Below are 16,947 nucleotides of genomic sequence, written 5' to 3' on the forward strand. Positions count from 1 at the left end.
AAAAAAAACAAAAAACAAAAAAACCCGACCGCGCACGTGTGCACACACACACAATGCAAAAAATGAACATAAAGTTCTTATTGTGAAAATGCTGTCAGGTCAGGCACTTCATCAAGAATTACAACAGAGTGAGGGTGACAGCCAGTTCGAACACAGAAGAGGGCCTTTTTAACTCTGCTTGGTTTAAATTCCAAGATTAACTCAAACTCAGCTCAGAGACTCAGTATAAACACTCAGTGAATTCACAGTTCAGAGTTTCCCTTTATCTTCAACAATACTTACAGACTATTTATGTATTCTGTATCATTATCACTGCCACAGTCTTATACTAAATCAAGACAAAGAAAGAAGAAAAATGTTACCTTCTTTAATGGAGTTGATTGTCTCATATCATACAGCACAATGTTTCTGTCAGAAGCACAGCTTCCTAAAAGGTATGTCTTAAAAAAAAAAAAAGTCAATTAATTTCCCTTTTCAGTCCTCAAGTAAATATATTCACAGTTCTTTGCGTACTGTTAATTATTCAGCCCAAGCATTTTAAGTAGCTTTCCCAGTAAAATTCAGAATCCATCCAGTCTTCTCTACAAGTAACAAGCACTGCCTCATATACATTTCACGYACCCACAAGCACAGCCCACCCAAAAAATACATAGGAACTATTATAGAATATCAGAACAGATTCAGTTGTTTGCTGTGGAGGGCGAGAATACTCTGTCAGAAGGAATTACAGCAGAGGACGAGATGAGAGCTTCACAGCCACACAATTAACTACATTACATGACTGAAGTGCATGATACGTATTGTTATGGGGTAGAAAAGAGACTACCTTACATCTTTCTCCCCTCCCTCATTAAAAGAGAAAAAAAAACCCCGAAGAAACACATGGCATCTATCAAAGCTTTATGACTGTAACAAAATTACGTGCGTGTGTGTGTATGCATGCGCGTGCGTGTGTATCTATTTATATAATTAATTATATATTTAATACACACACACAGAGAGAGAGAGGGGGAGAGAGAGAGAGAGAGAGAGAGACGCACTCTCCTCTACATGTTAGAACACCAAGAAATTTACTTTTGGAAAAAGCAGTTAAATATAGCAGTAATACAGTTTTAGACCTTACACTGATCAAGAAAAATACTGATATTCTAATATATAACAGAAATATTACCTCAATTGGATTAAATTTTACACTGCTTATGCTATCAAAACCCCACGTCAGAGAACACATGGGACTTGTCCTTTGTTCATCCCAAATGTCCACTTGATGGCCACAAGTGGCAAAAACAGCTTCTTTCCAGTGGTGATCAATTCCTGTATACACTGTCTTCAAAACAAACAAACAAAAAAGTATACTTAAATATGTATGTATGTTCTATTACAGAAAAGATTAACATATCATTCTATTCAAAATAATAGATATGGGAAAAAAATCAAAATTAAGGTTTTCTACCTTTCCAAGAATTGTATGAATCGGTTCTTCTTCTTCTCCATATCCTGGGCTCTCCATTTTCCATTGCTTCACAGTTTTGTCATCACCAACCTGGAAATATTGGAGAAAGCAAGAAAGTATGTATAGTTTTACATGAATTTATTCTGCTTATTTGAATTAATTTACTTTGCAACAAAGAACAGGCAGTCTTTCAAAATTAAAAAGAAATAGTCTATATCAAAGTAGACTGTTTCTCTCTTGCTATTCACTGTTCCATTTTATACCTCTAAGTCAAGGATTAGTTCTCATTGTAACACTTTACTAGAAACTTAAAAGGTACACCCTGAAGATTTATTTTCAGAATCTGAAACGGTCATGTCTGCACACATTGCTCCAGCATCTTTGTATCTGACTGTATTAAAACAAGTTTTGCTTGATCTTCACACACAAATTTTTTTGTGCTAAAAGTTTATTTAAGCTTTATTTAAGCATAAAAAAAAAATCTGATCTAGTTGTCACATTGGATCTTTGCCAGTCTTCAAAAGAGATACTTCCAGGGCTGAATAGTGAAAAGGTGAGATGAAAAGATGATTATTTTTTTAGACTACATTCTGCGATTCTTAAATAAAAAGAGTATCCTACACCGCAAATTATCTTCTGGAAGTCATTCGGTGGGCATGCAAACTGTCAAAAGGTACTTTCCACTTGAGTTGCGCCAGTTGCCTGCTCCTAACCCCAAGTTACCTCTCACATCATGCCAGCAGAAGTTTTTGCCTGGCTATGCCATGACCTGGATCAGAGAAACTGGATCTAGCCAACAAAGAAAGTTAGCTATACATGTTCAACTTCCTCTCCTGACAACACCAGTTCTCTTTCTTCTTCCCCTCTCCCAATTTTCATGTAGAGAGAATGTCAAAAGGGGTTCAAGCTGGGTGTCATTTAGACTTTCCTGCTGCAACATTCCCTGCATCATAACTAATGCCCTCATGAYCTAGTATCTACTTCAGAAAAAATATACGTTTAATAGTTAAGATAGCTCTTACGTGCCTAGAACATAAGAAGCAAAACCTGAGGACTTTCTAATCTTCAAACACAATTGTTTTTACTGTATCATCATAGAATTGTTTTAATGCAAAAAGGAAAACAAATTATTTCTAAACAGTTCACCTGTAACAGAATCAGTTCTGGTTGATATAACTTAATAAGTTTTTATTAGCAAAACCTTATTCAATGTAATTACTCAGTTGGAGCGATCTTTAATTAATCTTTCATCACAGAGAATTCAAACACTTAGTCTATATTCATTGGAAAACGTGCAGATGGTTCTTTTTCTATCTACTCCTTTTATATGRATTTACTAAAATTTAAATTAAATGGCCATCCTTTAGCAATTATCCAGTATTTATCCTTTCAATACTCTTCAATAACTTAAGTATCATAGCATCAAAAAAAAAAAATTCATCAGAAACAGAACGGACAGGTTCACATGGCAAATTGAATAAACACATTCAAATTCTAAAATAACTGATATCTAAATATTCTACAGCACATATTACAGTAAGTTGCTCACTAGAAAACAGATGGTCAACAGGTGCTCTGTATTGTTAGACTGTACTAAGGAGACACATTATACTTACAGTAAAGAACGAGGTACCACAGAAACGGGCACACATCCCTCGCACAAAGCCTTCATGGGCTTGTAAAGTACGAATACACTGTCGTTTGGTCAAGTTCCAAATTTTAACCTGTTAAAAATGGAAAAGTATTCTATTGTTATTTAATTCAGTTTTCTATGGGCCACAATTACAGTTTGTCATTCAGGCACAAGAGATCACTCACATTATAACAAAATGCCACAGCTGACTTGAACACTAGATAGATTTATAATGTTCAAACCATGTAATAATCCCTTTAAAATAAAACAAACAAAAAAAGATACAGCTCTTTACTTCCTATTCTCTACTCCTTCCTCCCCCAAACTGTACACTTACATTATTTTTGCATTCCCTTATTTTTTTAAATAGAAATCTTGTTAAAAGACAGTAGCAATGTTAATTTTAGCAAAGATATCCCTTAAAGAAAAAGGCACAAGAAAATAGCTTTTGGAATCAATATAACGTTTTCCCTCCAGCTGCTGTATTACATCCTAGATGCATGTCTATCTTTCACAGAAGTTTCTGTTTCAAAACATTTGGTTTTGAAACACCAGCTCAGTTCTGTATGTTCTATAAACACTGGAAAGTGACCAGATATCGAGAAGATGCACTCAAAACATACAAGTACTATCAAATACATAATATAAGTGTGAGAGAGGGCAGAGAAGACAAACTGCTTTCTTCTGCAAATGGCACATAAAGTGTCCTTGCCTGCTGTTCGTAATAATTATGTAAAATATCAAACAGATATACAGTTAGCATTTCTGGGGRAGAGGCTAAATTATTATTCCACAAAGCTTTTGAAAGTGTGCCTCTTCCCCCTAACTCATCCAACTTCATGTCATCTTCTGAATTAGCAGCAGTTCAACTTCAAACGCAAAAAGCCGTAGGGACCACAAGTTTTAACTTTCATTGCTCTATGCCAAGAAATTCACAGCTTACCATAAGCTCCTAGATTTGTGTAAACACTTGCACCCAGTTATGACAGCCCCTTCTCACTTCCTAACTTAAGAGGAACTATAGAGCTGAGAGCTGCTTCCTAAAGCTTTTTGACATTCTTTGCATGCTGGAAGGTCACAACATGCAGTTTGAGAAACACTGTCCCAAACTGGATAGTTCGCCCTTTTGATAGAAGTTACAGTATGATAGCTGAACAAAGACATAAGAGAAAGAAAACAGAGCATAAAAAAAAAAGAAGAAGAAGAAGAAGAAATAGGAAGAAAAGGACCTTGTTTGAGGTGGTTTGTAACTGCAGCTTACCTCTCCATCACAAGCTCCAGAAAGCACTGTAGACAAACTCTTTGGGTGTTTGGCCATGCAATTAACTCCATCTCTGTGGCCATCAAGAGAGCTAAGAAAGGGTTTTGCAAACACACGTTCTAGCTTTGTTGCATTCAGAGCTCTTATGTATTCCCGTGGAACCTCAAAAGGATGCAATACAGGATCATAATTTCTTGGAACTGCAATAAAAGTAAAACAGTCACTACTGTTACATTCCAATTAAACAACTAGGAAGTGCACAGTTTACAGAATCACAGAATGGTTGAGGTTGGAAGGGACCTCTGGAGATCATCTAGCCCAATCCCTCTGCTCAAGCAGGGTCACCTAGAGGTAGCTCAGGACCTGCATTACTATGAACAGCACCTATTATTGTGCTACTTCATGCACAACAGAGCTGCCTAYCTCTAATTCAATCAATTAACAAAGCATATGCAGTTTTAAATATCATAGGTCTCCTCTGCTCAAAATATTACTTGATTTAGTGACACCAAAAAGTCCAGAATCTTATACCTGCTCTGATAAAGGACAGTGAGTTTACAAACCTTATTTATGAACTATTTTTACACTAAGTAGAAATTAAACCTCRTTTATATCATGTTATTAGAGATGAAACTGCAAGACTGTGTAGAATCTGTTTTGATAGAATACAAATAAAATATCTCATATCATCTCATCTACCAGGCTAGAGTTGCTGCATCTAAAATGAAGATCTAAAGTCTGCAAGATTTTGCTGATTCCAGTAAGGAATCATAAGTAAGTGCCACAATGCAAAAAGTGGGGTGAGAGCTACTGTGACTGAAACATTAATATGTGCAAAGGACTGCTAAGAGTGAGTAGCAGGGTGGTTAGGAAAAAAAAATCCCCCAAATCAAAAAAACTCTCTGCAGTCCAATTTTCGCTGTGTTTTTTAAAGCGTGTCCTGATAYCTTATGAAGCTCCATTTCAGTTCAGATAACACAATCACAGCCCTTTTTCGCTATAGAGGTTAACTCACTCCAAACTCTTGGAAGAAATGAATACTTCAAACTCTTGGACGAAACGAATACAGAGCGAATACAGGACGAAATCAGACGGTGCAGGACATTACAGAAAACATCAGGGCATGGGCAGGGGAGTTACTTAAGCATTTCAGAGGCGAACATTAACGCCACTAGCTAGCTCCCAGACCCACAGCCGCCGAGGTAAGTGACGCGCGGCGCAGCGCGGTCGCAGTTTCCCCGCCCCCCTCCACCGAGCGCCCAACGGTCCCTCCAGAGGCGCCCCGCGCCGGGCGCATGCGCGGAGCCCCGCCCTCCGCGCGCACGCCGCGCGACCGTTACCGCCTCCTCAGCCGACCCGGCGCGGCCCAGGCCGGCAAGGCGAAGGAGAGCTACGGCGCTCGGGGGCCTCCGCACAGCGACCTCGACGCATCGCGGGCTGGGAACCTCCCCCGAGGGGGCAGCCGAGCAGCGGCGCGCGGCCGGCGGACGCTCGAGGCCCTCCCCTGCCCGTGCCGGCGGCACGCGTGCCGAGCCGCCCCTCACCGCGCTGCAGGTCCAGCTTGGTCTCGCGGACATAGTCGTCGGGGTTCCGGCTCAGCACTTTGACCCGCATCCTCCCGCCGGCCGCCGCCGCCGCGCAGGCAGGCAGGCAGGCAGGCACCCACTCTGCTGCTGCCGCCGCCGCTGCCGCGCGGCCGCACCGGAGCACGGATGGAGCGGTGGCCGCCTCCCCCGCGAGCAGAGGCGCCGACTGACCAGCCCGCTTCCGGCGGCGTCTCGCGAGACTTCGCTCCGTGCGCGGCGGCAGTGCGCACGCGCGCGGGGCGGGCCCGGCGCTCGGCGTGCGGCGGGTGAGAGGGTGCCGCGGCCCGCGCTCGCCCGCGCGCCGCAGCGTTGGCCGTTGTCGGCCGTTGGCCGCCGCAGCCGTTGGCGATGAGCGCGGCGCCGGGCGCGCAGGGGCCGGCGTGCGCCGTGGGGGCGCCGGCGACGCCGCCGGTGCGCTCCCTCTTCCGCCACGTGCGGCTGGAGAACCTGGCGGCGGGGCTCAGCGGCGGCGTCATCTCCACCCTGGTGCTGCACCCGCTAGACCTGGTCAAGATCCGCTTCGCAGGTGAGGCCGCGCCCGCGGTTCCCTTCCCGCCCCCCGGCTTCCCTCTCACCGCCTGCGCCGCCGTGCGCCCCGGGGCCTGCGCGGCCGAGCGGGGGCGCCCGCGGCCCGGGGGCTGCAGGCCCTGCACCGGAAGGCCGCGGTGCGCAAGGCAAGAGGTGCTGCGGCTCTTGGGCCCCCAGTCTGCAGGCCGAAGTGGCAGCGCGCCTGTGTGGGGCTAAGGCGTCTGCTGTGGGCGCTGGGAGAGGTGGACTGGGCTGTCAAGCAAAAGCCTCACAGTTAAGCTTCCCTCGGAGCTTGCCCTTAATGCTKTCAGCTACAAATGCAAACAATACGTTGTGCTAAAGATTTACTAAACTCGATASACGTGATGTTTCTAAGCCAGTGACCCACAAACTCTCTTTTGGGAGGTAGGAGAGGGGCAGTACAGCCAGGTAAGATTTCTGCAGCAGCAAATTTTTGCCAGTCAAAGTCTATGTGTAGTTGCATAATGACAGGCTTTTTGGCAGGGTAGCCGCACAAGTTAGAATAGTCAGGCAGTAGGCCAGAAGGAATAGTTTCAGGTTCCCTTCTCTCGTATCTCAAGGCAAAACTTTTGTGTTGTTCCCAGAGACTACAAAATGTGCTGTTACTTATAGGCTTTGTTACTTGATCAGATCAATCAAAAACCGGTATATAAGCACTTTCTTGTGTCTCTTGGGGACTCACCCTGGTCTATTAAGAGGGTAACCAGCAGAAATGGTCCTTCTCCTCTATTTGGCACTTGTGGGACCACATCTGAAGTACTGTTTCCAGTTTGGGGTTCCCCAGTACAAGGGGATTGATCCCACTGATACACTGGACTAAGCCCAGCAGAGGCCATCAAACTAGTCTGGGAGCTATAGCATTTGACATATGAAGAGAGACTGAGAGAACTGAATCAGTTCTGGCTTAAGAAGGAGACTGCTAAGGGGAGACATTATTGTTGTCTATGACTGCCTGATGGGAGGATAATGAGAAGTTAGAGTTGGATTCTTCTTGGCAATGCTCAGCAACAGGCAAGAGGCAAYGGACACAAGTTGGAACATGGGAAATTCCTATTAGATATTGGGGAAAACAACATTTTTACTGTATGGGTGATAAAATAGTGGAAGAGATTACTAGGAGAGTTTATAGTATCTCCAGCCTTGGACATGTTCAAGAGTTGGCAGAACATGTCCCTGAACGACTTGATCTAATTAGGCCTGTTTTGAGCAGAGGATTGGATTAGATGACGTTTAGTGGTCTCTTCCAACCTAAATTATTTTGTGATTCCATATGATTGTTTCACTTTAGTTCTTGATTTCAATCTGTTAAGTTTTGGTTGGACTCATGCAAGGCACACAGGTTTTCTACAAAAATCTGTTCCAAATTACTGAGATCTGAACTTCATCTTTGAACAGAATAGCTTGTATGTTGATTTTTAATAACCCGAGAATGTATCTTTTGTCATGAAAATAACATGCTGATATCTTTTGAGTTTAAATGTAATTTGGGCACTTTCTCTCARCCCCATATGAGTTGTGGTTAACAGTCTTTCCTGTTCCTGGTGGCTCTCGCAAAGATAGTTTTTGAGCTGTTTTGAACCCTAAGTTATTTGCTAATATTCCAGTACTACATTTATTCTGCCTTATCTTCAGCTAGTCTTTTCATCAGGCTGTATATAGGGAATGACAGGGATAATTTTACGGACTTGTTTGAGTTGAAARTAACATTTTCCATGCTTTGCCTTTAACTAGGAAGCAATGGCTGAGATCAGAAATCAATGCTGTGAAGATCCTCAGCGGCATCATACTAGACAGAGTTACATTCAAATTTGATTTTTCCCATCTTTTTTGGTGTTTTTCCAAACCAGATTTAATAGCAGGGTGGAAAAAAGCTGGGAAAGGACTAACGAAGAAAAGGCAGAAAAACTTCAGATCAAAGCTGCTGTTCACCAAAAATGCATATTAATTTTGTCATATTTATAGGGAATTTCCCTTGCAGAGCTGAGTTCTGTGGGTTGTGGTGTTTWTAAAGCTCTAAACCTTAACTTGTTCATGCCTTTAAAATACAGCTAATCAGTTAAGTTTGCTTGTTCACTGCAGCTTTGTTTGGAGGCCATGTACTTATGTGATAGTTCTTAGGCAGCTGAACTTCATACTTTCTGAAACCTTTTTCAATGTAATCTCTCTGTTATGTAGTAAGTGATGGATTGGAGCTGAGACCTAAGTACAATGGGATTCTCCACTGTATGACCACTGTCTGGAAGCATGAAGGACTGCGAGGCTTATATCAAGGGGTAACTCCGAACATGTGGGGAGCCGGGGCTTCCTGGGGACTTTACTTTTTTTTGTAAGTAGAACTGTGAAATGTTTCATGTCTTGTGTAATTAATCCTCAGATATAGTCTGGGAGAAGGGAGTATAAAAATGTGCTAAATGTCTTACAAACTTGGGATTCTTCTGGGAAGTCCAAGTCTATTAGAATGTAAGCARTTTGAAACAGAGACCTGCCACTTTGTCAAGTACAGTGCACACCCATGATGCTTCAGAAGTACTAAGTAATTTGGGAAAGTGTGACTTCACTCTTTAAGAAAGTAGTRATAAACTCTGCTTAAAAGCTTACAAAGCTTACAACCTAAACTATGAAAGATGATCAAAATTAAACAATAAAAAGTTGTCTACTGAAGCTAAATGTTTAACTGATGTTCAAAAATTTTCATACCCCTGAGTATCTTCATTTTTTATGAGTTGATACACTTTGCTTATAAAGACTTTTTAAAATATTCAATCTTTTCTACTTTATTAGTTGTGTAACTGTGACCTGATTTCCTGCTGTATCCAATTAATTGAAACATTTTAGGCAATGGTTACTTGGTATGCATGTACAAAGCTCACTCATCAGTTGTCTGGACTCTGTTATTGCTGGACTTTGTTCCTCAGGCTTTGCTATAGATCGTTCATTGTTCAACTCCTATTGACTGCTTCTCAATCTACAAAGCAGATGGCAAGACTGGAAACTAGGTTGAGAGGAAGCTCAGTGTATTTCTGAGCTACAAAATAGGTATCTGTCACTGTTGTTTTTAATGAGGGTTGAGTGGCACCTAATGTTTTTCCTGATYGGATCTTAAGTGAATTTTATGTGGGGGTTGTTTCTTAATGATGTATGTTTATTTTTACTTTTACCAAAATATGTCTTATGTTTTCCAGTTACAATGCCATTAAAGCTTACAGAAAGGAAGGGAAGCTGGAAAGTCTAAGTGCAACTGAACACCTGGTGTCAGCTGCAGAGGCTGGTGAGTTAAATGCAAGGAAGATTAATGTTTGTTTCTAGCCTGTCCATATGCTACTCTTTGCCTTTGTCTGTCAGTGCTGCTTTTTCTCACAGGTGGCATGTGCAAGTGTTTCAGTCCAAATACAATCACCTAATATCTGTAAATAATAATAAATTAATGATGTTTAAGATGGATGGATGGATGTCTGTGGTCTTTAGTTTTGTTCAGAACAATCAATTATTAAAATACTTTCTGACCTTATTTTTTATTTTGTGTGTTTTCCATATATAGTACTACTTTYGAGTCCCGAAGCATAAGCTATATAACTGTTATTATCAGCTTGCTAAACCATTACATATTAAACACTTATGCTTGGAAAAAGAGAAGGCCTACTGAAGTTAGTAGAATAACTGAATTGGTCATTGGTCTTTGAAAATCTTTTAATGTAARCTTCAAGTTTTCTTAGAAACTATAGATCCAAAATAAAAATATATTTTTTTTATCAATGTGATTCTACTAATTTTTTTTCTAATATATATTCTTGTATATGCTTCTGTTTCCTATTTACTAATCTAGGCAGTTGAGAAGACTTTTTATTAGGATATTGTAGCATTTTATTGTTGAAAATAGGGCACGTTGTTTGATGTGAAAGATAATAATGAGTTGTTTYAGTATTGTATTTTTAACAGTTAACAAAGCCACAGATTGCTTTTGTTATCCTGGCAATATAATTAAGCGCATTTGTCATGAAGTGTCATGAAGAAGGTGTTCATGAAATTTTGAAAAAWTATGYATATGAACACTAATTGAGATAATCTGAGCACAATATGAAATTACTTAGTTTCCTATTTAGTACAGATTACACTGCAGATTGTGGAAAGRTGATGCAAACAAGGGGATGGACTCTTAGTCCAACTGGTAGGTTGGACTTGCTTGTGAACTTCAAAGGCAGAGAGAGAGAGAGAGAGCGAGCGAGCAGTGGTTTGCCTAAGCTTTGCCTGTTTTGAGTAATATGAGCACTCTTTTAGGATGAGTTGTTTTGTCATTATAGAAGCCCATGCTGCATTGAACTGAACAAGCTGGGATGAGCTTTAGAGTTGACATAACAATTGGTCTATTTTCCATCTGTTCTCAGGAGCTATGACCCTCTGTATTACAAACCCAATATGGGTAACGAAGACTCGACTTGTGTTACAGTATAATGCTGGTGTTGATCCATCAAAGCGGCAGTACAAAGGAATGCTTGATGCTCTTAAGAAGATATACAAGAAAGAGGGCATTCGTGGCTTGTACAAGGTAATATAATTTAAGAAAAATTCCAGGATTGGCTGTCGCCACTCTGTAGCACTGAGAGACTTGTCTGCAAAAAAACTGCAAGTTGTTTCTTTGTATAAGCGATCTTATTTTTATTCTGTGAGTTGTCTTCCCTACTAAATAACTGCAGTAAAAAGGCTGAATCATAAGAAAAGCAATTAGAATGTTGAAATGTAGGAAACCACCAAAAAATAGAACGTAAGCTTTATGGCTAAGCAATTTCCTATTGGGAGATAATGCTGAAATGACAGTAAACTACAATTTGCTTTTTATTTTTTTTGGAGTCTCCCTATAATTAGGATTTAGATGAGGTTGGCAGCAAGAGTGTAATCTATCTTGCTGCTAGTGCTTTCTTCCATTTCATCCCATATCTGTCTTTCTGATATCTTGTGGAACATAAACATATGACTAAAATAGCTGTTAATATTTTTCTTCCACAATGGATGGTTTCACAACTGTTCATTTGTTCCTTAGTTATTCARGTCTAACCTATTACCTGTTATTGGTAGAGCCATTAACTTTGTAGACATTTTTTTTTAACTCACCTTAATTTAGGGAAACAGTTAGCAACTGGAGTTGGACTTGTTTGTGCCTTCTCCCTTCTTTCAGGCCATGACATAAAGATACATTCACCAATGCCTGGAATGTGTGAAGAAATCAAGTGTAGTTCAGTCCAGCTCTTCTCCTGGGAGTAATGCTGTTATTAATGCTAAGAGACAGCAAGAACACTGTCTCTTAGGAATTGTCCTGATCTACTTCATATGAAGCTTTTATATTTTTCTCAGTGAAAACAAAAATCCTTTCTATCCTGAAAGACTAGTATGCTACATGTCAATGACTACTAACTTCTGACACTAGGAACAAGATACTTTATTTATTCCTAAATTGAAATTGTCATGATTTCTGATTTGCCTGCATGGATGTTTGCTCTGTTCTAATTTCTTGCTTCTGTTAAGATTTAAGATGTTTTTTCATTGAGTTACTTTTCAGATTTTTCATGTGTTTAGTATGTGTTGCCCAGATTTAGTATGCATTACACCAGACACTTCTTTGTAGCATTGATCAGCAAGTGGGGAGCAAAACTGGTACTTCCTTTGAAAGAGCAAATTACTTGCTGAAATAAGCAGTTCTGACAGGCAAATTATCTAGATTTGTCCTGAATGACCCTCATAATTATCCACACCAAGCAACTTTCAGGATCCTCTCAATGTTTTTTAAACTGTGGAAAAAAGCACCTCTACAGGTGCCTCTTTGACTTGTCCCCACTGTGACCTTCCTCCATTTTGTGTTGCTTTGTTCTGTTTTGGGAGGGTTGTTTTTATTTCTCCTTGTTGTGTTTGGAGTTTGAGGGCTGGAGTTTTGTTGATCATCATGAGTTGCAGGAGTTTTAGTACATATGAATGTCATCTTTTTCCATGTAATCTTAGTTTCAGATGGAGTTCTTACAGCAAATAAGGAAACCTGGGAGAATACCACTGGAGGTTAGATATAAAATCTGAAAGTAGTACCTTTCTGGTTAATTTGAGATTAGCCTTCCAAACATAAGATTTCTGTCTAAGCTATTTCATTCCTTTAAGAGCAGAAACATGTCTTGCACTCTGTTTCATGAGATGCCTTTACTGTTCTGAGCAGTTCAGTTTAGGCTTTCGGTACACAGCCGTGATGATACCAGGATACATCAGTGTTCCTAGTAGGGATTAAAGCTGTCTCCATTAGCTCTGTTGAGTTCTGACAGTTCTTTAAACTATAGTTGTTTGAAGCTGGGTTCCTGGATAATTTTTTTCCTTGAACGTACCCTGGATTTTAGAAAACAGGTAGGAGCCTGTCTTTCACTGATTAATCCCAGTAATCAYCGAGTTAGTTATCTTTCCCACACCCCATCCATAGGCTGCTTCATTTGGTCTCCATTCCTCAGGACTGGGGTCAGAGCCCCTCTGTTGCACTRCAGGCTGCCAAAAATCAGCTTGAGGTTATGTAGTTTGAATAAACCTATTAGACCTGTTGGAGGCTTGAGCTCTCAAAATTATTTTGCATCATGAAGTTGAATGTCATGCTTTCGCCGCTATGTTAAGAGTACTGGATGTTTTTCTTGGTTGAAGTGTAAGGCAAGATAGCCCAAACATTATGAAATAATCGTAAAGCTGTAGGAGTTGGGACTTCAGGAAAAATAAAAAATATTTCAGAGCTCCTGGGAAATAATTGGCTATGTTGTGTAGAGTGGTTGATTATTAAAACCCCAGTAAGGTTACTAACATTCTTTCTGGCCTCCATGCATCTGTATTTGTGTCTTTAGYTTTATTCTGCTTCAGTGATGATGCGAAGGCAACAATTAGAAATAGACCGATGCTTAATAGATAGCAGTAATACAAATGACAAGTGCAGAAAATTTAAGGAGATTAAARGAAAAATGTATCAAGGCTGAGAACAGTAATGTGGTATGATAACAACGACAGAGATCTTAGTAGTGATATATATTCATTAACAAGTGAAGATAGATGTATTAAACACTTATGTATAATAATTCCACCTTTGGAAGGCAAGATTCTGTATTCTGAGAGTAAAATATTTTTTCCAGTCTGTGAATTTTGAAGACATTTAGCACTGTTATGYTTTGCTATGTTTTTTTAATGCTATTTTTTTTCTTTTTGCAAWCGTGAAGTTTGTAAGCTAAATGGTTTCTGTAKATCTTCATATTTGCCTATAGCAAAATACACTGAGATTTGACCATCCTCAGTTTAAATTTAGACCCAGGTTCTACATAAAAAAAAGAGAAGGGAGCCTCAGTTTCTTTCTCTTACATAAGAGATGGTGTTATTTTTCACTTGGGAGGAATCAAGGCTCATAGGGAGACGTAATGGCATACTTCCAATGTCTTTCTGTTTGAGATGTCAGTGCAAGGTACTCTGATACCATTGGACTTCAAAATGCTGGGAAGATGATACTGCACAAATTAAAAAAGAAATTCTTGCTGCATTCTTTCAAAGTATGTAACAGAGGCTACTGTGCATGATCTCTCTTGAATGCTTCAGGTAGTGGTGTGAATATCTAAGATGATCACCAAAGGAACTTAGTTCCCTACTTTATTAAGAAACTTGAGGAGCAGAGAGTGAATCCTGTCACTCCTGCACAGACTTTACTCTGTRTATGTTGTCCCGATTCTTTTCATCATAGTGGCAACCTTTGAAATTGTAACCAACTGGACAGKGTTTCTCTTACTCTGAATCATCTGCTCTTGTACTGCTTTAAGCCAGCTTTAAAATACATTTTTCTTTCAATGTATATTGTTAAGAATTGTACRCTGTAGCATTTCTGTCTCTGATTATATGTTTAATTCTGTCCATTGAGGATTGAGCAAAGATTGCTGTTAAGTTGTCATGACATRAATGTTCTAAAGATATGTCGAGAATATTAAAATAGCAGGAAGTGTATGAAGCAAAATGATTTTTAAATTGATCTTCTCTTTAGGGTATTACAGAAGATAAAGAATGAACTTTCTTGCCACAAAGATAGATTTTTATGTAAACTTGTAAGAATAAGAAAATTGAATGGAAGCTGAATGGTTTCAAAGACTCTTCCTCAGCCAGGTATTTTTAATACTGAAAAGAAATCAGTTTTGTTTTGAAATATTTATCTGTAAAAACACATTGACTGAATTCCTCCTTTTTGCTTGATTAATAGAAGTCTAGGTCAGCTCCTGATTTTCTTAGGGTTCATGGACGACCCAAGTAACTGTCAGCCATTTTTGCCCCTTTTARTACTGGCCAAACATTACAAATCCTTCCATCTCTGGAAATTTTCCCCAGCAGTACAAGTCTAATGCTGGTATTCAGTTAGCAAATCTCATCAGTAGATTCTTTAGGACTCTTGGGTGCAAGTTAGCCAAATCTGCTGGCTTAGATTTAAGTATTTAGCACTTGTAAGTGTTGTTTAACATTCCTCTCTTGTTAGTAGGGAAAATATGACATAATTCTCCTATGATATCAGTACATCATCCTAATTCTTTCCAAGTAAAGAGCAATTATTTTCTGTGTCTTTAATGTTTTTACTGTGTAATCATGGGCGTATGTTTGTGAAGATTTTCACTGCCATCACTATACATAAATTTCATACTATTCATGGTTCATATTGACCTAGATCTTAGATAATTTTTCTTTTCCCTTCCTTCCTTTCTGTTTTTATATTTATTGCTGGTTTAATTTTCTTTCTGAACCAGGATTTGCTGGGAAAAAGAAAAGTTGTCCTTTCCCTCTTCTATGGTCCTTTGGCTTCAAACTTTACAAAATTCTAACATTATGCTCACAGTTAACAAACTGAAGACAACTGGTCCTTGTTTGGGGGAGCTGCTCCTTCTGAGTGTTGATTGCAAACTGGTACTCTAACTAGCCCCAACACATTTCACCAGTTTGTGATCACTGATCCATTCATGACCATTACCTTCTACTGTGTTAACAAATTCGTCCTCATTTATCAAAGGGAAGTCCTGGAAAACCCTTTCTCAATGAGTGTTATGCCTTGCATTTAACAAATCTATAGCTTTCAGAAAGCTAATCTCYGAAGTGCTAGAAGTTTTATGGATTTTTCATCCCTCTTGTTTTTTTTATTTCTTTYTGCAAGTTAGGAGTTTATGAAGTAATTTATCTTTTTGTCCTGTTATACACTAGAAATGCAAATGGACTAGGGTGCCTTTTCTTCATCTCCAGGCACTTAGTAGTATATTGATCTGTATATATTCAACATTCCAGGCTTCTGATTTAGTCTAATACAGAATTTTATGTCTGGACACATCTTTTTATTCCTCTGTTGTAACTGAATAGATCATAAAACAAAGTTCACCATGTGAAAACTGATAAAACTGCTCAGTACCAGTGACTTCTGAGAAATCTAGTCCTTCCAGTCCTTTTACCCACATTTTGATCACTTACTCTTTTATRATTGTCCATCCCCTGGCAGTTTTCAGCAAGCATTTGGCTGCTGTGAGTCATTTTCAGCCAGTATGATTAACTCCCCATTTATTGGTACTTTTCCAGTGTAAGTGATCAATTCTCCAAAAAGAGAGCTAGTGCTTCTCAGAACCTRTGCAGCTATCAGTTAATTTTCAGCAGCTCCTGCCTTTTTTCCCTTGTAGAGAGAATTCAGAGAATATTTCTTTTTTCCCCCCTACACTCAACTTTTTTCTGAAAGAAAAGGTTTCTTTACAGTTTCCCATTGTGCTCTTACTGTCCATTATTGTCTCTTACAAATGAGGAACATTTCCCAGATTGATTTGTTACAGCTTTGGGCTACCCTGGAACGTGCTTTTACCAGGGTGAGGAATGCTCCCAGCTGATTCAAGTCTTTTATTTGTTTATTTCAAGTAAATTATGCACATAGCTCTTATAGGAGATTAGCCTTGCATCTGTGCCCTTCAACTTTCTGCTGTACAAATGTGTTTGTGTAGATGCATAGGTGTATACACACACAGTGGCATAAATAGCTCCAGAACTTGTTCACAGGTTTTCTGTACTGCTGCTCCTGATGGCCTTCCTCACCTGATGCACTGGCTTCAGTAGCTGACATACCAGTTTCAGGTGGGAAATAAATGGGCTTGGGCCCAGTCCAGAGTGCAGGCACTCTGCAGCACATTTGCAGGAACATAACCTGATTGTATTTTTACTGTTCTGATCCATGCCATTAGCTGCCTACACTTGTGCTTTTTTAGATGGAGTCCCTAGGCCACTTTTTTTTTAATCTTGTTTTATTGTTAGATGTCTTAATCTGTAAGTCATGTGGAGCTGAGTAGTATTTATTACACTTTTGTATGATGCTTACCATAAGAAAACTGACCTAAATGGGTTTTGAGTTATTTTGCACCATAACAATTGTACATTCACAATTTGTAAAGGAATGATGTGTGTTCTTCTTCTT

At 39.6% G+C, this 16,947-nt stretch overlaps 2 protein-coding genes across 2 annotated transcripts in view; one reads left to right on the plus strand and one right to left on the minus strand.

The window, feature by feature from the left end:
• The window catches only part of DCAF13 (DDB1 and CUL4 associated factor 13), a 25,823-nt gene extending 19,707 nt beyond the window's left edge, over positions 1 to 6,116 (minus strand). Inside the window, exons 1-6 of the mRNA XM_085316311.1 lie at positions 5,892 to 6,116; positions 4,348 to 4,547; positions 3,070 to 3,177; positions 1,454 to 1,543; positions 1,172 to 1,327; positions 363 to 440 (exon numbers count right to left, since the gene is read on the minus strand). Of these exons, the coding sequence (XP_085172437.1) occupies positions 363 to 440; positions 1,172 to 1,327; positions 1,454 to 1,543; positions 3,070 to 3,177; positions 4,348 to 4,547; positions 5,892 to 5,961 (702 nt within the window). The 5' untranslated portion in view covers positions 5,962 to 6,116. The remainder of the gene's footprint in view (positions 1 to 362; positions 441 to 1,171; positions 1,328 to 1,453; positions 1,544 to 3,069; positions 3,178 to 4,347; positions 4,548 to 5,891) is intronic.
• A 61-nt stretch (positions 6,117 to 6,177) lies between these two features.
• Positions 6,178 to 16,947, plus strand: part of SLC25A32 (solute carrier family 25 member 32) — a 16,278-nt gene continuing 5,508 nt past the window's right edge. Inside the window, exons 1-4 of the mRNA XM_085316312.1 lie at positions 6,178 to 6,459; positions 8,658 to 8,808; positions 9,665 to 9,750; positions 10,865 to 11,025. Coding sequence (XP_085172438.1) covers positions 6,282 to 6,459; positions 8,658 to 8,808; positions 9,665 to 9,750; positions 10,865 to 11,025 — 576 coding nt within the window. The 5' untranslated portion in view covers positions 6,178 to 6,281. The remainder of the gene's footprint in view (positions 6,460 to 8,657; positions 8,809 to 9,664; positions 9,751 to 10,864; positions 11,026 to 16,947) is intronic.

The sequence above is a fragment of the Rhea americana genome, unplaced genomic scaffold (assembly GCF_003343005.1).
Source record: "Rhea americana isolate MKP2758 unplaced genomic scaffold, rheAme1 scaffold_46, whole genome shotgun sequence".
Classification (NCBI taxonomy): domain Eukaryota; kingdom Metazoa; phylum Chordata; class Aves; order Rheiformes; family Rheidae; genus Rhea; species Rhea americana.